Source organism: Aspergillus nidulans, chromosome V (genome assembly GCF_000011425.1).
Source record: "Aspergillus nidulans FGSC A4 chromosome V".
Taxonomy (NCBI): domain Eukaryota; kingdom Fungi; phylum Ascomycota; class Eurotiomycetes; order Eurotiales; family Aspergillaceae; genus Aspergillus; species Aspergillus nidulans.
This window is the reverse complement of record NC_066261.1, coordinates 2,095,392-2,117,619: the sequence shown is the minus strand read 5'-3', so window position 1 is coordinate 2,117,619 and position 22,228 is coordinate 2,095,392. Positions and strand designations below refer to the sequence as shown.

The following is a 22,228-nucleotide window of genomic DNA, read 5'->3' as shown; positions in this document are numbered from 1 at the left end:
GGGTACGGGGAGCGAAAGTGTTCCCAGTGAGGATGTGGCAACAAAATAGTCCAAGTATAAGACTAGAGCATACACGGCAAATACATTGACAAAAAACCGCGACTCTAGGCGGACGGGAAGGTTTGAAGCAAAAGCAGAAACGAGGAGATGCGAACTGCGGAGAAAGGCTTGAATAAGGGCTAAGGCATCAACTGATTAGCACCTGAATGTACAGGCCTTACTGAGCCGGGGATAATGACTAAGCACATAAGACTGACGTCACGGCGTCACCATCGACGCGTGCGAAAAGGGCTTCAGAAATTTCGAGTGGTCAGGAAAAAATGGAGATAGAAGCTCGAAAAAACAAGGAAATTTCTTATTATGCCAAACGTGTACTTATTTTACATATACGCGGAAAGACATATTTTAGGTATACAGGCCAGCCCAGGAAATCTATACCAGGGTCAAACCCAATACCAATGTCCAGCGCACCCAGGACAGATGCAAAACAGAAGACAAAGTACATAGGAAAGAAGTCATACAGTGGAAACCAAAATGAAGTAGACGCTGAGCCCGCTCCCTTCAGAAATAGATCACTCGGAAAGAAAAAAAGAAATGCTTGACTTGTGCAAGTCTACTCGCCCTTCAAACGCTCCTGGTGGACGGAGAAAGCCTCCTCGAGCATTTCCTGCTCTTCCTTCACGTGAACGGATTTCAAGCCGGTGGCTACGGAAGCACTTGGCGGGCGACCAGCATACATGACGTGGCGGCGGTTGTGATGCTCGGTCTCGTTAAGCAGAGTCTCAATGCGAGGCTGGACGTAGCTCCATGAACCGGCATTCAGGGGCTCTTCCTGAGCCCACACAATGTTGCGAGCGTTGGGGTAGCTGTCAAGGTTCTCCTTCAACTGAGCCCAAGGGAAGGGATGCAGCTGCTCAACACGGGTGATGGCAGTGTTGCGGATGTTGTTGGCTTCGCGGTGCTTGGTGAGGGCAGCGTACACCTGGCCAGAGCAGAGAATGACACGCTCAATCTTCTCAGGCTCATCGATGGCGGTTCCATGAGCAGGGTCGGGAATGATCCATTGGAAGTGAGAGTCGCCAGTGAACTCCTCAATAGAGGAGCGAGCAAGTGGGTGACGAAGGAGAGACTTAGAGAAGAAGATCACAAGGGCTAGATTTGATTAGCTTAGGTCCATATTGTAAGGGAGGGAACAACATACGCTTGCGGAATTGACGGTGGATCTGGCGACGCAGCAAGTGGAACAGGTTCGCAGGGCTGGTCATGTAAGCAACCTGCATGTTGCAGTCCTGGTGCTGGCGGTCGAGCTTGTCCTGGGAGGGGAAGACACGGGGCTCCTCATTACAGAGCTGGAGGTAACGCTCCATACGACCGGAAGAGTGCTCAGGGCCCTGACCGTCGTAACCATGAGGAAGAGACAGGACCAAACCGGAGCGCTGCAGCCACTTGGATTCTCCAGAGGCAATGAATTGGTCGATGATACACTGAGCGTTGTTGGCAAAGTCACCGAACTGAGCCTCCCACATAACAAGGGCGTTAGGAGAGGTCAAAGAGTAACCATACTCGAAGCCAAGGCTGTAAACAGGTTAGAGAATTGCGAAAGAGAATTTCCAGTGAAACTTACGCTCCGAATTCACTCAGAGACGAGTTAGAAATAACAAAGCTACCCTGGTCCTTGCTGATGTGCTGAAGAGGGGTGTAAGTCGCCTCAGTCTCCTGGTCGTGGAGAACAGCATGACGCTGAGAGAAAGTACCACGCTCAACATCCTGACCGGACACACGGACGTGGTAACCCTCGCTGACGAGGGAACCGAAGGCAAGAGCCTCGGCAGTAGCCCAATCAATATTTTTACCCTCCTCAACGGTCTTCTTGCGGTTGCCCAGAATACGCTTGAGGTTGCGGTGAAGAGTGAAGCCTTCAGGAGCACCACTGATCTTGTCGGCGACATTTTTCAGAATAGGAGGCTCGACAGCGGTGGGAAGATGCGGCAGCACCTCAGTGGCAAGCTCCTTGGGAGTCTTGAAACCGTTCCAGGCGGAGGTCAGCCACTCCTTACCGGTGGGCTGGTAGTCCTTGCTTCGGTCAAAGCTGTCATTGAGCATGCCCCAGACCCACTTCTTGTGCTCGTCAATGTCCTCCTTGGTGAAGGTGCCCTCGGAAATGAGCTTCTCAACGTACATGTCGAGCTGAAGCTTTTTCTCAGCAACGCGCTTGTACATTAGAGGCTGGGTGAAAGAGGGCTGGTCAGTCTCGTTGTGACCCTGCTTACGGTAGCAGACAATATCAATGACAACGTCACGCTTGAACTCGGCGCGCCAGTCAGCAGCGACCTGGCAGACGTAGTTAACAGCCTCAACGTCATCAGCGTTGACGTGGAAGACAGGCGCATCAATCGACTTGGCGATGTCTGAGCAGTAAGGTGTAGAGCGAGCAAAGCGAGGATCGGTGGTGAAACCAATCTGGTTGTTCACGACGATGTGGATAGTTCCTCCAGTGGAGTAGGCGGGCAAGGAGTGGAAGCCCATGGTCTCATAGACAATACCCTGAGCAGCAAACGCAGCATCACCGTGCAGCAAAACACCCATGGCGCTATCGAAGTTCTTCTCATCATTGTTGTAGTGCTGGATAGCGCGGGTCTTACCCAAGACGACGGGGTCCTCGGCTTCGAGATGGGACGGGTTTGCAACAAGAGAGAGCTGCACACGCTTACCAGAGGGGGTGGGGCGTTCGAAGTTCATGCCAAGGTGGTACTTGACATCACCAGAGCCCTCATCGGAAGGCTCGGCAGAACCGGCGAACTCACTGAAGATGGATTCATTGGGCTTTCGAACGACATTGGACAGGACGTTGAGACGACCACGGTGGGGCATACCGATGACGATGTCCTTGATACCATAATCGACACTGCGGTCGATCAAAGCCTTCATACCAGGCACAAGGGTTTCGCAACCCTCCAGACCGAAACGTTTATCGTTAGGGAACTTGGTAGCCAGGAAAGCCTCAAAGCTAGAACTCCAGATGAGACGGTCGAGAATGCGGCGCTTGTCATCGACGGAGTACTTGTAGGGCTCCGGGACCTCGAAACGATCACGAATCCAATCGCAAGGCTTACGGTCGGGGATGTGAATATACTCCACGCCGTACGAGCCACAGTAGATCTTTTCGCAAGCAGCAATGATCTCACGGAGAGACATCTTCTTACGGCCCTCAGTAGCGAAGCGGGGAAGAATACCTGGACCAAGGTCAAACTCCTCATCTAGATCGCGCTCGGTGAAGCCGTAATGGTCCAGCTCGAGCTCCTTGGGCTTGCTGTAACCAAAGGCTTCAGCTTCGCCACGGATACCCAGGGGATCGATCTTAGCCTTGTGGTGACCGCGAGCCTGGTATGCGCGAACAAGTAGTTGGACCTTCAGGTGCTTTGTGACATCAGTGCCTTGGGAAAGACCGAGACCAGCACCGGGCATCTCCTGGTGGACGCCCCCAGTGGGCGTCGGAACGAGGGTAGGAGGGGGCTGGAAGGCCTGGGAGATTGGCATTTTGCCCTCCTCCATGTTACGGAAATACGTCTGCCACGAGATGTGGACGCTTGAAGGGTCTTTCCTCCATGCGACGTACATCTCATCAATATAGTTGGCGGTGTTTCCTGAGAGAAAGGAGTCGCTGGCGGCCTAATAATGAGGGAAGCAATAAGTCAGTCGAATATCAGGAACAATTTTCGAAAAGGACATTCTTACCACGCCAGAATCCTCGGCAGACGAGGCATAGAATCTCTTGCCAACAAGGGCGAGAGGTCGTCGGGTAGCTAGGCCAAATTTTGAGCTCGAGTCGGCACGTCTGACGGTAGAAGCGAGAGACATTGACCGTCTACATGAAGAGCAGGCAGCACCGCGCACGGTCGCCTTCATGGCGGTAGAACGAAACATTGTGAGATTTTTCCGGCACTCGAGGAGCTCGCAAACCGGGGAGAGGAGATAGGAACTTCTATGACGTTTGCAGAGTCGCGTAGGATACAACGACTGATGAGGAAGGGAAACGTGTGCAGTATAGAGACTAAAAAAACAATTGAGATCTTGAAGTCATATGTCAATCTAGTGTCAGCTGGAAGCTTTGCATGAGGCATATTTGGCGGACGAATGGAAAGGTGGAAAAACTAACAGGTTCTTGACCAGCTAGAACAGGTCTAGTGTAGAGACGGGACTCATAGAGAGCAAAACACTCCCTAACAGCAACTTTACTGGCGTCAAGCGGATGGAGCGGAGAATGGAGGAGAGGGAGATCGTAAACCAAAGAGAACGAAAGCAGAAGCAAATGAGGGAGATCCAGGTTGTTACAGTAGACAGTTGTGGCGCACACAGGGAGGATGACTCAGCATCCGACCTCCCGAGGTCGTGGAGCTTCAGCGGAAGCACTACGCGGGTCTTTGCGGATACCGCAGGCGGTCTCTTGTATATGTATATCCGGTAGAGTATCGGATATTGTTCACTTGGGTAGGTAGTAGCGGTCATTAAATATAAGTCAAACATTATGCAGCTATATTGCAAATAGTAATGTAGACTGTACAATCCAGAACGTCAACAGATCCCTATCAGCCCAAATCTCAAGTCATTGCGTCATAATACAAAGCGCTAATTGTCAAAATTAAAAGTATGCCGAACAATGTGGATATATATGGCAAGATGTTAATCATTATACGAGGATCAGAGACTAGTTCTGTGAGTCTCCGTCCCCGGTAATAGTCCGTTCGGTGCGTGCTGGGAGAAGGATGCCCATGCACCTTTATCGGATTCTCGAATCGGAGAATCCATCGCGAGCGGTACTCCTAGAAAGTCTGGGGGGACGGTGTGAACGGATGGGCTCACGTCAGACAAAGTAAAACTGCCTCTGTTTGACGCTGGATATTGCTGGGGAGGAGGGCTGCCACTGCTGCTGCGGAGACTGCCATTGCTCCCACCCCAGGCGTCACGTCGAAGCTTCATGAGTGCGCTCAACGACATCTCGTCATCGATGGTATTAAGGTCAACGAGCTGGGCAAGGCCGGGACTTGACACGGATTGGTTGGAATGGGCGACTCCATGAGCAGTGACTGAAATAATTGAATTGCGTGTGCTCCATTCGCTACGCTCCGTGATGGGTGTCAAACTAGGTTCCCGAAACTTCCCACGGCCACTGTGGGAGCGAGAGATGCCTTCAGCGCCTCGAGGCCCAAAATAGCCTCCATTGGTGAGCTCAGAGTTAGCGCCGTATGCCTGCGCGTAAAAACCAAACTCATGTCCGTAGAACCCCTCATCATCATTTTCCAGGGCTTCGGCGTTGGCAGCAGCGATTATCGGATCATCGTAGAGTAAGTCATCATTATCATCGTAGTCAAAATCGTCCAATACCTCTTCAAACCCTACTGCTTCCATTGCTTGGCTAATGCGGCTTTCGTCTGATACAAGCCCTGGTTGTGAGTCCGCAGTGTGAGCACTCTCTTGGGCCATGGACCGTTCGCTGACGCTTGTGGTATGTCCGAGACGGTCATTTGCAGCACACTGGTTTGCTGCGTCTGCCAGAGCGTTATGGAAAGCTTCCAAATTGTGCTCCGACAGTATTCCGCTGTGAGAATTAACAAGCCCAGGATTAGGCATGTTCCCGACAACGCTGCCGTATCTTCTTGGTGCAAATCCTTGGTGATGATCACTAGCTGAGCTTGGGACATGTCCCAGGCCACCATTTGAGCCTGCCTCTATGCCAGATACTTCACTTCGAAGCTGATCTGGAGCTGTAGATTGCTTGCGCTCATACAGGTGGCTTGTCGGGTCATCAAAGATAGACTCGTCGAACTGCTCCCCAGCGTCTTTGGTGTCCAGCTCACCGAATTCCCCGTCATCAAAGTACAAATCATCTTCATCCAGGATCGTTTGCAACGGAACAGAACCCGCAATTCCGGGCTTTTCTTGAGGTTGAACCGAGGCCGTGGGCTGTTTCCGCCCATAAAGATGGCTTGTTGGGTCGTCGAAAATGGACTCATCGAAATGCTCCTCTGTAGCTTTGGTGTCTAGTTCACCAAATTCCCCATCGTCATAGTAGAGATCATCCTCATCCGGAATTGTTTGTAATGGAATATTTGAGAGGTTCTTGGAATCTCGCAGGAAGGTCTTGGAAGAGTCTGTAGAATTATCGACCGCCACAGATGCATCTGGTGAAAGAGGCCCTGTAGAATCAGGGTTGGATTCTTCCTGCTTGGGGGCGGCAGGCTGATTACCTTCAATAGTTGATGTGTTCGGCTGGACAGGGCTAGCGACGACTGGGGACAAATTAGGGGCGAGCCACGACTTATTCAATATATTGCCCGGGCCCGAAAAGTTCTTAAATTCGTCACCTTCATCGGCATCCACATTGACTCCAGGAATCTCTTCCTCCAGGCCATCAATGTCATCGAACATGTCATTATCATAATCATCCTCAAGGTCACTATATTCACCATTCAGGCGCGCTTCGGCTTTGCGCGCGGCTTCCTTTTCTTTATGCTTCTCCTCTAAAAGTTTCTCCTGTGTTGAGGAGCCGACGCCATTCATGTCGAAACTGAACCGGGAAGCGTTGCTTTTGAAATGTTTTGGCAGCCCAGAGGGCTGCTGCGGGAGTTCCATCTCAAAGGTATCAGAGTCTCCTACACTTTTCGTTGTGTCACCACCCGCCAACTTCGCTTCATGACTCGATTCTAGCTGCCCCTCGGAAGGCGGTAGTTCCTCTGGTGGTTTCTCGCTATCCGTGATAGAAGAGGGCAATTTCCTTGCGAACACCGGTAACGTATGCGGGTCGTGATCTCGGTTCGAGGAATCTGTTAGTAGGGATGATTGCAGATAGGCTTTGTTTTCAACCTGGAGAACCCTTTTGTCATCCTCAAAGTGCTCTCTGAATACTGGTGAATGATCACTGTGCCTCTTCAACTGCTCCGGTAGAGGTGAATAGGGGCTCCTCTCGTCAGCAGTATGTTCAGGCTGAGCCGGGGGAGATGCACCCGGTTGACCAGCTTGTTCTGGTCGATGGCCAGGAGCAGCAGATAATTGTCGTCGAGGGCGCGGCGCACTAAAGTCATGGACGATTTTCCCTCGTATGCGCGGGTCATAATCATCTGGAATTGGAATGATGGTTCTGGAGCCTCTATTCACCTCGTCTGCACGCAATCCCACGACCTGGTGCGAGCGTCGTTTGGCCAAAAGTGACAGCGGATTCAGTAGTTGAAGCATAGTTTTACCTGACCCTTTCTGCGGAACAGGTTCCACTGGCTGCGCATCCCGATCATTTTGCCGGCGACTAGTAGGCCCCTCAAACCGATATTCTTTCTGCGATGCCGAGTGCTTATCTCCTGGGGACACGTCCGGGGAAGTTCGAAAGCGGCGATGACCGGTTGGTGCCATGGCGGGCGAGGTCGAACTTGACCGCTTCGACTGGCCGTCTACGGCCGTGGGAGTCAAACGAGCTTTTTCAGAGGCCGGTAAGGGTGAACTAGGCTTAGATTCGTTCTCGTGGGTCCGGTCTGATGTTGCAGGGTGTAGCGATGGTTGTGAATGATTAGTCTGAGCAGTCAGAAATGGCTCTGTATTGCGCTCTTCCGGGCTCGATCGCGGTCGTGTATGGTTGTCTGAGAAAGATGGCGCAACTGCAAGCGTGCCACTTGAGGTTGAAGGCGCCGGGGCATCGACAGTGGGACCAGGGACCGTTGAAGTTCCTCCATCAGATTTCGAAAGGTATTCGTTTGGTGCTCCTTCTGCGGTGAACTTCTCGTCAAAAGTCGCAGTCAAAGAAGTCGAATCAGGAATCAGCGGTAGCAGGGGGGGTGCTTTCGGGGTGGGCTGTGAGGTGGGAGGAACAGGCGAGGCATTCGACGATCGGCGGCGCCAGTACGAGAGCATGGCGAACTGCGCTTCGGGGTTTTCGCTGGCTCGCAGCAGTCTCCGTCTGATTTGATTCGCTCAGGACTCAGCTGGTGCAGTTTCCATTTTGCTATATGCTCGTGTTCAGTCTGCTCGAAGATCTGCGGAGAATTTAATCAAGAATACGTGCGTGGGGCACAATGCCAATGCAGCCAGTCGAAACCACGCGCCGTATCGACGGTGACTAAAATAGGAACCAACTAGGTTATATCTGAAATTCTATAACAAAGGACGTGACCTTCTCACAATATAAGAATGTTTTAAGGAGAAAAGCAAGTTATGATAACTAAGCAATAATGCCGAAAATGCCAAATTCTAAGCGGATGCTCTGAGGCACCAGGAATCTAGGGGACCCTCTATTAAGGAGTAATTCTTAATGACAGCTGAAAACGGCTAACGCTATTTCAATCCCACGATGACACCTCGACCGCTTTAAGCTTCTTAATATTGTGGCATGCAAAAAGAAGTGTGTTGTGAGCAATTGGAATTAAATTTGGAGTAGTTTCCTTTCTCATGTTATACGTAGGCTGTCCTGGTGGACTTAAGAGCGTGGGAATAAATATTGAGCTTCAGCAAGGCCGTCGTCGAATCCCTCAGGAAGTAGTTAAGAAGTTCAGTAGGCGGACCGTCATTACTTGTGTGAACTATAATGTACAGAATTCAGTTATTGCTATTTTACAGTATTCCAGGCCGAACCGTCAATGCATAATGCTTCCAACCAATACACGCTAAGGGAACTCCGAAACACCCATACAGTGTTGTCAACAGGACGTAAAATAAAACGAAAAGGAATGTGACTAAACAATGCTCTGCCTCCAGCGGTCAATGACGGCTCTCTGCCCAGGATCAATCGGCTGCCGCATTGTGGCTTGGCGTAGGTTCGGTGGCGTTGCGTAACTTAGATTTCCGTTGCCCAGGATTGCGTCCGTGTAGAATGTATTAGGGTGAACCATCGGATGGTCATGGGGACCGGTCAAACTTGGTGCCTGATACTGTGAAAAACCTCCTGGAGTCATTGGTGGCCCATTACTGACTGGTAATTGCTGCATGGACATCCGATGATCGAGAGAGCGCTGCTGAATGGCGCCATGAGGACCAGGGGCTTCCTGCATCAGGGACTGTTGACGGGCAGTGGATGGGCGCGGCGCATGGAGAATATCTGCCATACTCCTTCTGTAACGAGGAATTTTGAGACCTGAATTTCGCTTCTCAGCAGCTTCTTTCTTAAGACGAGCTCGTCTCTGTGCTAGGGTTTCATCTTCCTGGGACGGTTCATCCTTAGTATCCTTGTTTTCTTCTTCCTTCAGATGATCGAACTCTGCTAAAATCTCAGTCGTAAAATCCGTATCGGCCTTGGATATATTACGCTCATGGCCCTTTAGCCGTCTAGCACGTTGACCAAGGGTTTCCCCTTCATCTCCACTGTCATCAGCATGATCCGGAGTGAGCGCGGCGGGATTCCCTTGCGAGTACATAGTCATAGGACGTTGGTCAATAGGCGGAGGTAGTGGCTCGCCCCGTAATCGCGCGCGCCGCCTACTAAGCGGCTCGCTCTCTTCCATCTCCCTCTTCTCCATGAGACCCAGGGGCCGTACCTCGTCAGTAGCTTGCGCTTTTTCGGGGAAAAGCATGCCAAGAGGAACGTCTTCATCATCATCTTCAACGTTAGGATGAGCATCAGGAGGTTCCCAAGCGAGGGCAACAGGCTTCTGCCGCCGATGTTCGCTCTGTTTAGCTGCTACCGCCTCAAGCTGAAGAAGAGTTGAATGCATGCCACCAGCATTAGCTGCCGTTCGGCGCCTCTGTTTGAGGTCATGCTTTCTTTGTTCCAGTTCTGCAAGTAACGTAGCTGGCGGCCCGGTATAATGGAACTCTTCATCGTCGGTACCCTCGCTGCCTTCTTCGCTGCTCTCCGAGTTTTCCTCCGAATCACCTTCACTATCAGAACTGGACTCACTGTCACCTACGCGTAAATGGGCTGTACCGAGCGTTTCCGCGGCAGATACCTCCGTGGTAGGGTGTAAGCTGTGCGTCGCGAAAGAACTGGACCGGAGCTCCTGTACCGAGGGTTGATGTCCCAGGTTAAGGGCGCTTTTTGGTCGCAGCTTTTTCCGTTGCCCAGACATGTCTTTTGAGAGCTTCCCATGTTTCGAGCTGCTATACACCTCTGGACCCACTGGACCGGCGAATGGATGGTCTGTAAAAGCAGTGACAGGGGCTGTAGTGGAGGCATCAAGTATACTGTCCAGCGTCGCAACTGCTGAAGTCTGCGCGGGATCTAAATCAAGCGATGCGCTCGGCTGTTCGAAGAAGACACTGGCACGAAGGTGAGGCGGTAATTCTGATGGCGGTCTCGTCCGTCTCCGATCTTCGCTGGTGGTTTGGTTCTGATCCGCCAGCCAGGGCGCGGATTTCCTTTTGTCAGGCGAGACCGCATCCAGGAGCTGCGTGCGGCGCTTTTCTCGCTGCGCTTGGTCAGGTCGCTGGGAAAGCTTCGGCGGCAGATTGATCGTCATAGGAACAGGGGCAGGATAGTACACCATATTCTCGCCCTCCTGCGGCTGTTTGTATGGCTGGGGTCGGCTGGCGAGTGGAGGCCTCGTCAACGACACCCGTCGTGCAGGATCCAGCCCCTTATCCATCGGAACGTAATGGACACCGTCAAAGTCATTGAACAGGACTCTAGCCTGCTGGTATGTGTCACCGGATGCAGCCGACGACGGTCGCTCCATCTCGACCGCTCTCATCTCTGAATTGTATGGGTCGTGTGCGTACTGGTTGAAATCGACGGTGGACAAAGGAACGGCGTCGGGAAGCGGAGGAAGGTAAGCATGAGCGAGAGGTAGAGTCGCTGTAGTCTCGGGATATTCTTCTAGCGCAGGTTGTTCTGAGACTTGAGCCAGGCGAGTCCCCGACTGAATAGAGTCGCGATGAGAGATTGCGTCCTGAGGAACATAGTTAGAAGCAGTGGCCGAGCCCGCGCTTGACCGTCTTTTTTCCATCTTGCGAATCTCGCTCCCAATATCTGCGGAGCTCAAACTTAAGCGTTCAGCAGCATTTTCCAGCCTTTCAACATTATGAACGTAGGCTCCTTGCAAGGATTGAAGCCCAGGGGTCGGATGATTGAGAGGAACAGAGCGTTCGGTGGTTGGTGTTTGTAGAGTCTCCGCGTGGTGATCGGTCGGGGGTAGACTACTGCGACTATTGGAGTCCGGCCCCGTTGGACTTGGGTGATCGGCTACTACCTCGTAGTCGTCTTCCTCTACCATGTCGTAACTGGTCGTTGTCAGCGATCGAACCAAGGAGCCTAGGCTCCGAAAACCGTTGTTTTGGTCCGTTTCTGCACGTTGCAGATGTTTCCCAGCCCCGATATGGTCCGCATCCAAAGGGAGTTGCTCAAACGGAGCATGGGGCTGCGGCGACGGTCCCCTAGAGTCGTCAGAATCCGATGGCAACTCATGCTCGCCCTGCGCGACAGCGTTGTACGCCATCTTTGAACGATGTTGGGCACACAGATGCACAAGCAATGGCCATTCAAAACGGTTCTGATTTGTTGTCGTGTGACCGCGGTCCTGACGGTCTAAGCAAAGTAATCCCTAAATGACGATGGCCAAAGCTCGCTAGGCTCACAGATAAGGCGCCCAACGGTCAACGGAAGTTCAAGGGATCATAAGGGATTATGCAAAGTGAGGGATGAGAAAAGGGTTGAATGATTTTGCGAAACGAAAGACGAAGAAATAAAAAAAAGGAATGGACGCCCGGATGAAGCGAGATAAAACGTCTACAATAAAAGGTCCTTTATTATTATCAATATTGCTCTAAAGGATAATGACGGCCCTCGAAGAAAAAGTCCAGAAACCTGGAAGAGGAGTCGACCCGTGGACCATGGACGACCGTTGCCGGTCAGATCTGGCCAAAGTTCCAGAGTCCTGACTCTTGCGGGAAGCAACGACTGCTAATTTTGGATACCACTGAGGGGCAAAACAAGCCCAATACCGGAATGGGCGCCGAATGCATCCTGGTGTTGTGTCTTGCTTCCCTCTGATTGATCACTGATACGGTTTACTACTCAGGAGCGGCCCAGGAAGGACTCGAGAAATGCATTCGGTCTGCACTGATTACTACTATTTCGTACACTGCATTAATTCGTGGTGAACCTGACAATGGCATCCAGCGACCCCTCGAGTGGAGAATGGGATACGTTTGGGTCTGAGATCCACGCCCAAAAGTTCCAGACACGAACGTGCGACGATCATATTCAGGAGCCTTGACCGTGCGAGACCAACTGCCGAGTTGATGTTTCTTTCTTAGAGTCCAAGAGCTTACTACGACTGCCGCCACGTCGCAACGAATCTGGTGAGCTCGGTTAAATCCTTGATTCGGTGCGGAATCCAGTCGACAGTGAAGACTCCGCCGGAAACAGTCGACGTCATAGTATTTGTACTCCTCAAAACGACCGTTGTGGACCGGATCGCCTCCAGACGTTCAGGCACCGAGACAGACGACTTCCGATCGAGTTTCCACAGTCGGAAATACAATCATATTACCGCAGTCGGTAGTCGGGCGATGATCCCGCGGTCGACCCGACTTGTTTTCAGCTGAATCCTCGCATCGAGAGGCCAGATTATCCTGCTCCGTATCATGAGATACCGCTCTGTACCTACCTGCGGTTAGGATCCTCGTTGATGCCAGATTATGAAGAGTGTCCTCTTATGGGTAGCACGGCATAAATAGGACACTGAATAAACGCTAGTGCCGTTACTCAGTCATCTAACGTGCATCTTCCGCACTGATCCTAGCTTTTGTCTCGGTTCCCACCGACACATATTTGACTAAGCGGCTTCATGTCTCTCGCCGTGATTCCTAAGGCTGAATTGTGATGAACGACATTGGCAGAAGGTGCAGTCGGAACCTAGTAGAATGAATCTGTAATCAATAGAACCGTACCATATCCAGGGTTCAGTCCCATGCGCCGTGCACCCACGTTTTGCTCAGTTGACAGTACATTTGTCTTCTGAACTGTACTTGGTATGCGGGACGGGAACATGCTTACAGTAACGACAGCCCTTTCCTTCCCAGGCCAGAGAGCCAAAGGTGACAGGCCGGGAGTCTGACAGTCACAAATACCGCTTAGATGGCTTTTGATGCAAGTGTCCGCAAGTTGCCGGTTTAGACGTTCGTATTGAATTGGGCGGATATTGTTCGCGTTCACAGGTCTCCTAGCCAGCAGAACCAGTTCTTCGTTGATACCCCCTTTTATAGTTGCTGTATATGCAAGAAAAAGTACTTATCTCATTTCTATGGTTATGTCAACCTGGAAATATGACTGTTAAAGACTAATCTGGTAGTCATGACGCCTTTTTGACTTAGCGGTACATTTTCCCAATAGTTTATTGTCAAGCACTTCAGTTTGGTAATATGCTCCATATTCTTTGAATGCGAGATAAGCATGCAATATGATTGGTGGGTGCTTGCCGATTAAAGCCACGTGATACCGCGTAGCGTGACGCGATCTCTGGTTGCTTCCCTGCGACATGGTCAATCTCGAAATTGAATTGCACCTATTGACATGCTAACAGACCAACATGTCTTATTATGACATCGATTCAATTCTAACAGATGCTCAGGTATGGCTGAGCCTCTATCATCTCTTAAGTTTTCAATAATGAAGGCTGAACCTCGCTTTTTCACAGAAATTGCCATGCACATTTGAACTGGATGTCCCCGGGCTTGGCATTCTAGAAGGCAATCCAGGGGAGAGTGTGAGTTTTTCCTCTTGGGTGGGAAGGAACATTCACGACTGATGCAAATGAGCAGATAAAAGCGGGATCCCGGATTGATCTCCCACTATGGCTGGGCGAAATGCTTTCTATCGGGTAATTGCTCCTCACACCTCAGCTAGTGACTTGACTTGTCGCGACTTGCATGTCTGATTTTCAGGAAGAGCACGACTAGGGACGTCTCGACTAGTTACTCTTGATATACCGTCTGCGCTCTCGGAGCGCGTGATGAATGCGTTAAAGGCGGACCCTCGGACTGTCGACCTGCGCTCGCTAGCGCCGAACTATTATCGGCTGAGTGAAAGAGTCCTGGAGCTTTTTGAAGAGGAAGAGATGGTCGATATTCTGAGCAATGTAACAACCCCCACATTGCAGACATCATTGGATGCGGCTTTGCTAACCCGCACTGATCAGACTTTCAAGAAGCGTGCTGCTGAGATCGCCGACCACGCGCATAACCCCAAGGGCGCTCTTGGAGACGGGGTGGAGTTCTTGCAAGGTCTTGATGAGACTGAGAGACAGTGTAAGTGGCACTCCATTGAAAGCTGGATATCTACTCATAAAATAGTGTTCCGCGTCGCGCATGACGGTGCCAGAGAGACTCGCATCTGGGCTGGAGAAGCCAAAAAGAGATGAGGACCAGGTCTGTTGATGAGTGAGACATGAGGACATGAGGACTGAGCTGTGCTCGTTCCATCTCGAGTGGCGCTTACATCAAAAGCGAAATCTCCTATACCATCGGTGTTGGAGCGGTTTGGTTAACCCTTGGCGAATATCTGACCTAAAACCATATGAATGCCATATTTGGCTATCGCTTGACGAACTTGCTATGATCCCTGATCAGAATATGGACGATAGCTGCCTAAAAAACTCAGACTGTCATTCCAGCTAGCTCTGGCTCCTATCTCAATTTTGAAGCGAGTTGGAGACAACGACAATACGCTCTCACGAAATACGCTATGACAATGATACGGAATGCTGGAGCCGACCCAATCAGGAAGCAATAAAGAATATAAGAGCAAACATTTTCCATTCGCATTGCCGCAATGCCGGGTAGTGACAAACAAAGAAACTGTAAAAAAAAAAAAAAAAAAAAAAAAAAAAAAAAAAAAAAAAAAGTCCTCACCTGTACTGTTTTGACCACGGACGGGTACGGACTGGATAGTCGTATTTGTAGAAATATAAGGCAGAAATGGAGTTTCTCCACACAACTTGCAAAAAGGCTGAAAGCTCTCCCGTATAGTACATGATCGAAAGCTAGAATATTACTTGTTTCTCTATAAACAACGTATGAAACGAACTCCATTGACCCTGGACATGAATTGAAACTTGAAAAGCTGAAATCTCCATACAAGTTCTGGCCTTCATACATTTCGATCAAGCGAGTCTGAACCCTGAGGGCTTCCCGCACTGAACCGTGGGTGCCAGTAGTGCGGGGCTGATCTGAGATACCGGCAGAAAAAAGTCACGGCAAAGGGGCTCTGAACTCCAACCACCGCACTTCACAGTCAACGACGCTGAACGAGGGTACCAAGCTAGAGGAAGATCATTTATAGTGTAGCAGGGGACCTGCTGAGATCGTCTCTATCTGCAGCTCCCGTTGGCAAGGGAGATACTCATGAAACCGTCCAAGAATGCCCACGGTGCGCCTGATTGGGCTGATTCTGGAAGAATCTGACCAATCAAATTGGCAAATAAGGAATCTCCTGTGCGGAACCTACGGACTATGCTTGCCAAATGATGCTCAGCTAAGAAGGCCTAAGACTCTCAGGAGGAGACGGCGGAGAGTACCTGACTTTAGTGGCCTTTAGCCTTCGGCAGCTTGCACGCTTGTTGGTCGACAAAACGCCCCTGGAACGACGGCACTGGCGGTCTTGCGCATCACCTCCCCTCCAAGTTGGTCTGGATCCTTTGCTCAACACTAATGCTGGGCGCTGAAAGTGTGAATGGAGGCTGGAATGTCGCGTTGACCATGACGCAACAGAACTGCAACAGTCTGCATTCATGGCATCCCTCGCATTAGTGACATGGCAACACTGTTTGTAATTGACACTCAGGGACTTTTGGTAAACATCAATGGCTGGGGAGCTCCTCGTGCAGTGTGGGGATTAAGCCTGTGATGTCTTCCCCCTTGGCCGCCCACCAGGATCCATGTTGACTGGTCACGAATCACAATTAATATCGAACTTGCGCTTCTAATCGCATCTTTCCTCCTCTCTTCTCATCTTTCAGGGCGCGCCCGGCCACCCCCTCTCTTTTGAGGCTGGTTTCTCCCTTCAGCAGTCCCTTCAACCATTTCTCCGCCACATAAAAAGCTAGCAGTCAAACAAACGCGCGCCTCATCTTTGAGATCTGGGTTAGCAAATCCCTCGCGTCATAGCTTTTTCATCAACGGGACGATTCATGGTCTTTTGCCCTTGCACGATCCCATCGTCTGGCCTTTCCAATCCCTACCTATGAGGCTTGCAGCTGGTGGATACGTCCTCTCCATCCAGCTGCACTCAATCAGCAACACTGTGCCTTGCAAGTGACACCAAACAGTGTCACAGAATGGAAGGCAATCCACAGCGCCGGAGCTTCAGCTCAGGACACACAACCACCACCACCCCATCTTCCTTACGACACTGCTTATATCCCTTGCCGGCCGCGACGAGCGAGAATGGGAGTCAACCGCACAGTCCTAAGCCAAAAAGTTTGTTTCACCCTGTGAACGTCACCCCTAGCGAAAAAGTAGATTGAGCTAACCTAGTTACCCTACCTGCAGAACAATCTGAAACCCTGAAACCTCCTGCGCTTGCGCGAATCAAGGGCAGAATCAATATGGAGACTCCAATACGGATGGGCAATGGTGCGAACTTATACCTACCCAGTGCGTCACATAGGACTTGCTATTGATCCATCTTTAGACATGTCGTGGTTACAAGATGCGACCCCCATGGTCAAGACCCCGCGAACACCTCAGAGATCAAGATCCCGTACGTGATGCGCCTGCGCTTCTTTCTCAAACAAAGACGAAGAACACAAAGAGGCGGGTGAGCTGATTCTGATTATTTGTACAGACACACCCGATCCCAACTCCTCGTCAATAGTGAACCCGTCTTCCGCCCTACTGCAAGACCTGCTGAAGGAGCAACGTGCGTCACGAGGTGCCCGGACTGGTGGGCTAGAAGAGTTGGAGGAGAGTCCACAGCGTACGCCGGAGTGGTGTCATAGCCAATCCCTCACTAATTCCCAGGATGAACCGGGTTCCGAAAAACAGCAAACCGCAAAGCTGTCATCGAATGGCAGTGTGAGGCGTCCGCCGGAAATGGGAGTCCGGGAAACGGATCAGGTAGGTGTTGTGGTGCCGTACTTCTTGTATGCCTGGCTGACCGAGTATAAGTATATCTCGAAAATCAGCAAACAAAACTTCGACCTCAAGCTGGAGATCTTTCATCGTGTGCAGCAGCTATCAGTATTGGAGAAGAAACTGGAACGGATGCAAGAACTAGAGGATGAACTCGAACGTATGCGTGGCTTGGAGGATGAGGTGCAAGAGCTTAGGGCCGCTGAGGAGGACAACCAAAGACTACGAGAGTCCAACGAGCAGCTGCGTCAGGAAATTGACAAACGGGATCAAGCCGTTACCGAAGCCGTGGAACTTATCTGTCAACTAGAGGCTAGGGTGGAGGAACTTGAGAAGGAGAATCCTCGGTCGTCGACGACCCATCATCCCTACGTTGAATCTGGAGTTGCTACGCCCAGGAATACGTCCACGCCCGATATCCCCGAGAGAACATCCTCAAGGCGCGGTATCAGGCATGCAGAACGTCGCCGAGTCTCATCCGGTTCCCGTAGTCTTCAGCGAGCGCCGTCCTTCCTGCTCGAAGATAGCAAGAGCACGGCGGCGCTTCGAAGTCTTTATGCGGAAACAGATGATACCCCTATCTCTGTACCGACACCAATCACAAAATCCGAGAGCATGAACTCTATGGCTGAGACAGCTGAGCCAGAATCACCAAGACTAAGTGCTCTAAGCGAGTGTAGCGAACTGAATATTGACGATACTTTGGTCTCGGGAAACGGGTTTGACCAGATCGATATTCCGGTACGGCGGCAGGAAACAAGCACTCAGGCCACGAACCTCTCGTCCGTCACCCTACGCATGTCCGATGCTGACACGGTTCGTGTAGACCAGTGGGTTCCCGAAGAGATGGATGATACCTCTAAAGGCGGTACTACCCGGCGAAGGGACGTTTTTAAAGAGTCCCAGGCATCAAGTCCGAGTAGCTCTAGCCGCAAATCTAAGTTGGAAAGCATTTTTGGAAGCGCACGGCTTCCCCCAACACCAGACACAATGACTACAGCCTATCCAGCCTGGGCCAATAGCTCATCCAACAGCACCATCGCCGACAAGAGCCAGTCCGACCTGCGACGATGCCTGACCCGAACACGGTCTGCCGATGAGCTTACAGCGAGGCGAGGCTCAATAACCATGGAACCCAGAGAAAGCATGGACTCGAACGTGAGCAAGGTCACATTCCCACGGGCTAGTCTAGACGACAGGGACGAAGACCCTGCAATCTTCCCACTGAGTAGCATCCAGCAGCCCCGTTACGATCCCTCCGCCAATCATGGGATCTTCGCCGGAGATTTTGATAGGGTCCTCGCCCGAATGAACAAAGACTACTATTGTTCGTCTAGGCCAACCACTCGCGACGAATTAACGAGTCTAGGCTCTTCGCCGCTATCCATGACCGCCGAGGACTGGATCGAGGCAGCCCGCCCTGGCACAGGTCGTGTCCCTGTGTCCTCCCGAGTCGTAGGTGCACATGCGCCCAGCCAGTCTTCATTCCTAGGTCGTCGGCACAGCATCGACTCCGCGGTTCGTGAGCCCACACTACCCATAATCCAAACTATTAACCCGCGCGCTCTTAACGACGGTGACGCACCGCCCCTAACAGCAGGGCCTGAGCCCGAGGCACGCCGTAGAATTAGCCTCATTCCACCTTTCTTCACCCGCTCTGCCAATGCTCGGCGACTCCAACCCTCCCCTATTCCAGACCCTGCCGACAAAGATGACGGCGCCCCATCGCCGGTCATCCGCAAGACGCGGAACCCGCCATCCAGAACCCACCGCCCACTGTCTGGAGTCGGACAAGCAAGCGAATTTTCTGCTTCTTCCGGCCCATCATATGTCGAAGACGGCATGTCCCGTTCCTTTACGGAAGCAAACATCAACTCGCCGTCCCCTTCATCAACCAGACCACCAACCTCCAATGGCGGCAAAGACCATCACAAACGCCGCGGCTCACTTGGCATCTTCGGTTGGATGAAGGGTGCCAGCGCTGGGTTGGGCTCCTCGCTCAAGAAGTCGGATGTATCACCGCAAATCCAAACCTCAACAACCTCCAACAAACCGGAGACTCAGATTACGGCACCCCCAACAGTATCAACAGCACCTGCTTCCGCAAGCATGACTGTCCGCGCCACGTCGCGCCTCGCGACTCACGATAATGTCACTCTTGCTGCAAAAGAACCTCATAGCAAACCCACTGAATCGGCAGCCGAGGAGTTGGCAACCTTTGCAACTCGAACCAGACATCCAACGCGCTCTGACGAGCCCACTGATGAGCATGGGCGGCGTCCACGCTACATGGAGCGACGGTCGAGACGAACTTGATATTTTCAGCACAGACCCTTCACACTCGGTATTCCGTTTTACGTCCATCCAATAGATTCACTATCTATACATAATTTACGACCCACATCTCCTTTGAGCGGGACGGTCCGGGCAAATACCAGCCCACCAACCTAAACTACTTCTTCCTGATCTTATGTGTCACGATACCCAATGAGCACTGCACGAGTACGAATATGAGCACCTACGTTCCGCTTCTGATTTATTATCCATTTGGCTTGACGTCGGATAGTTGCGTTAGGAGCATTCGTCATATGGTGTTGAGGACGCTATATCTATTATGTATTTTAGTATGACCCAAGCATTAACCAAGTCAGAGTAGCAAAGCGACGATGCTGAAATAGGCCATTGGTTCCGTCATAAGTCCTACATACCTCTTTGTGTCTATTATATATGAGTGGAAAAGCATAATACTATCACCTAGCATCCTAAACTAATAAATCGCAGCCATCAACTATTCTCCTCTAAGAATAACGAGGTTGGACTCGTAGCCCTCCATTATCAACTCAAACTCATCCGGGGCTACGCATGATGAGTCAACAGGCCATCTCAAAAATCTTGAAATCTTGAACAGCAGTGAGGTACGGTGAACTCCCGGCGTCGATGCTTTCAAGAGAGATTAGGTGATCAATGGATCCGCCGACGAGGTGGACTTTATGATGTTGACAAGCATGCTAGCAGCTCGGCGGAAGCTCTTTTGCAAGTATCTCGCAAGAGGCGAGGGATAGTGAGCCGAGAAACTGCATGATTGGTGATGATTCTGATGGAAAACAGGAGGAAATGTTATTGCACCCTCAACCGGCCCTGACTTCTATAGACTCAGACAACCACACGCAATCGGTTATCAATCGGTTGTCTCACGGTCGACAAAAGGAGTGCCTTCTTTAAAATAGCAGCAACCTCCCAATGGGTTGGAACCTGGCGCACATGGAATTGCAACAAGACCAGAACGTCGCGCATGGTTAGACCATTGCTCTCTAGCTGATGCTTCTCAGATTTGCTATGATGCAAGAGCTACAGCATCGACTCTACCCAAGCGCATGGGTCATATGAAGAGCGCAGCCTTTTACCTCCGAATATTTCAGGAGACCATCCTAGATGTTATGCTACAACACGTAGCCGAAGCCAATGAGGCGTGCAAATCTCCGATTATACCTCTCTTCAGATATTTTTACAACTTCGTATATCAGGGAGATTGGTGTGACCCACCGAAGCCTATGAACGACACTTACGCCCCTGCGCCATGAGACATAACTCCAAGCAAACGCCGAAGAAGGCAAATCAATACCAACCATTTCCCTCCTCGCCAAGTCTCTTGCCTGTCGGATTCATTGAAATAATTCTCTGTCCTGGAATCGTCTCATCCGTGAACGCCGATTCAAAGATCCCCGATATAGCCCGTTTCCCTAACACCTGGAAAGAATCATACCCCTCCAGCTCGCCATTACAAGCCGCCCACTCCCTGGACAGCCGCGGACTTGAACCGTCCCCCAGATCACACCAGCGCGTCACGACAATTGCGTGTCGGAAGCGCGACTGCGCGCCTGCCTCACGCTGCTCCGTGAGCTTAACCTCAATCAGGTATTCTGAAGGGCAGTCGGGACAGCGGCGCATGGGGCGGCAGTGGCTGCACAGAGTCGTCAAGGCATTGGGATCATGCACCCGACGGTGGGCCATGTCTTTGACCCGATGCTCGAGGCCCTGCAGGCCCTCTGTACGTCGGGAGACAGGGATGTGCGTGAGCGCGCATTTGGCGGCGGACATCAGATCGCCGTCGCGCCAGTGCGCGCAGGCGGAGAAATAGGGCCAGTAATCCTCGCGCGAGTATAAAAGAAGCCGCTGCGAGGACGGCGGGAGGCCTGGGTCGGCAAATGTAGAGGACGTCACCCGCATGAGGAGTCGGCCATTGTGTATCAAGAAGCGGGATTGATGGGACCAGTTGTCGCGGCGCCACCGGCGACTGAGGGCTGTAGTGGGGTCTGCGAGGCCGTAGATGGGCGATTTGAACCGCCATGGGCGAAGGGCAAGCTGGACAAACGTAAAAGGGATTGTGCGACCGTGCGTGATACGGTGGCGCGGCTGAGGACGAAGGTTATTGCGGGCATTGGGGCAGTCGAAGAGCGGGTTGAGGACTTTGGCGGGCTGCAGGGATTCGTGGCCTTCTTGAGTTCGGAGGTGGAAGCGACCGCAGGGGAAGCAAAGGAGATGGTGCGGGTAGTATTTATCCTGTGAGACGAGAAAGTCGGCGCGATTGTCGGTTTGTTCAGGCTGGTTGAGCGAGGCCCAAGGGTACGGGTAGAGGCGGGCGTAGAGGGTCCTGCTAGAGATGGCGAGTCGGGCGCCATCTGCCGGAGAGAGGTGCTCGGCAATCAACATCCAGAGGTCGTCTGGCAGACTGGCGATGAGCGGTTCGCCCGGTGGCCGGTTATCGCGGCCATAGAGACCATCGGCATCGCTGTCGGTCTGAGGCAATTCAAGTCAATACACCGCGAGCCGATACCTCGGGGAACAGGAGCTGGGACTCACGTCGAAGTTTTGTATGCCAATGGCATGAATGACCGAAGTATGATCGAGCGTTTCACCTAACTGGGTATCCTGCTGAGCATGAACGTGGCGGTACTTTTCATTATGAGCTGCAAGAGGCGCGAGCACCGGCAAAGGGGGTACGTGGTCGTTTTCGGTCAGAGTTGTGGTGGTGGAGAGGGTTGTTGAGGCGTTTGTCGAGGCGCTAACCTGCTTGCGCAGAACTTGGCGAGATTTCTTGGGCCGGAGAGCTTTCGAAAGCAAGCCTCGTATGCCCTGCCTGTCTTCAGACATCTTTTGGCATTGGAATGAGTGAAGAGGTTTGGGA

General features: G+C 51.7%; 6 protein-coding genes across 6 annotated transcripts, besides 2 other annotated features; 2 read left to right on the top strand and 4 right to left on the bottom strand.

Moving 5' to 3' along the window:
• Window positions 1–8,160: part of a sequence feature (contig 1.95 4546..103820(-1)) that runs on past the window's edge.
• Window positions 346–3,924, bottom strand: kgd1 (alpha-ketoglutarate dehydrogenase KGD1; the record flags this gene model as incomplete). Its single annotated transcript, XM_658083.2, has 4 exons — window positions 346–1,152; window positions 1,202–1,575; window positions 1,625–3,669; window positions 3,736–3,924. 4 exons carry the CDS (start codon window positions 3,922–3,924, stop codon window positions 614–616), a joined length of 3,147 nt encoding a protein of 1,048 aa, XP_663175.1. The 3' UTR covers window positions 346–613.
• On the bottom strand, window positions 4,518–7,896 carry ANIA_05572 (uncharacterized protein; the record flags this gene model as incomplete). Its single annotated transcript, XM_658084.2, has 1 exon — window positions 4,518–7,896. The coding sequence occupies one exon, from the start codon at window positions 7,894–7,896 to the stop codon at window positions 4,699–4,701; it is 3,198 nt and encodes a 1,065-aa protein (XP_663176.1). The 3' UTR covers window positions 4,518–4,698.
• Window positions 8,161–22,228: part of a sequence feature (contig 1.96 1224..98894(-1)) that runs on past the window's edge.
• Window positions 8,715–11,408, bottom strand: ANIA_05573 (uncharacterized protein; the record flags this gene model as incomplete). The annotated part of the gene is made up of 1 exon (XM_658085.1): window positions 8,715–11,408. The coding sequence occupies one exon, from the start codon at window positions 11,406–11,408 to the stop codon at window positions 8,715–8,717; it is 2,694 nt and encodes an 897-aa protein (XP_663177.1).
• psf3 (DNA replication protein PSF3) lies at window positions 13,503–14,333 on the top strand (the record flags this gene model as incomplete). The annotated part of the gene is made up of 4 exons (XM_658086.1): window positions 13,503–13,544; window positions 13,611–13,679; window positions 13,941–14,220; window positions 14,266–14,333. The coding sequence occupies 4 exons, from the start codon at window positions 13,503–13,505 to the stop codon at window positions 14,331–14,333; spliced, it is 459 nt and encodes a 152-aa protein (XP_663178.1).
• On the top strand, window positions 16,518–19,746 carry ANIA_05575 (uncharacterized protein; the record flags this gene model as incomplete). Its single annotated transcript, XM_658087.2, has 3 exons — window positions 16,518–16,566; window positions 16,604–16,672; window positions 16,757–19,746. 3 exons carry the CDS (start codon window positions 16,518–16,520, stop codon window positions 19,357–19,359), a joined length of 2,721 nt encoding a protein of 906 aa, XP_663179.1. The 3' UTR covers window positions 19,360–19,746.
• ANIA_05576 (uncharacterized protein) lies at window positions 20,659–22,198 on the bottom strand (the record flags this gene model as incomplete). The annotated part of the gene is made up of 2 exons (XM_658088.2): window positions 21,904–22,198; window positions 20,659–21,840 (listed from the first exon to the last, which is right to left on the bottom strand). Exons 1-2 carry the CDS (start codon window positions 22,192–22,194, stop codon window positions 20,659–20,661), a joined length of 1,473 nt encoding a protein of 490 aa, XP_663180.2. The 5' UTR covers window positions 22,195–22,198.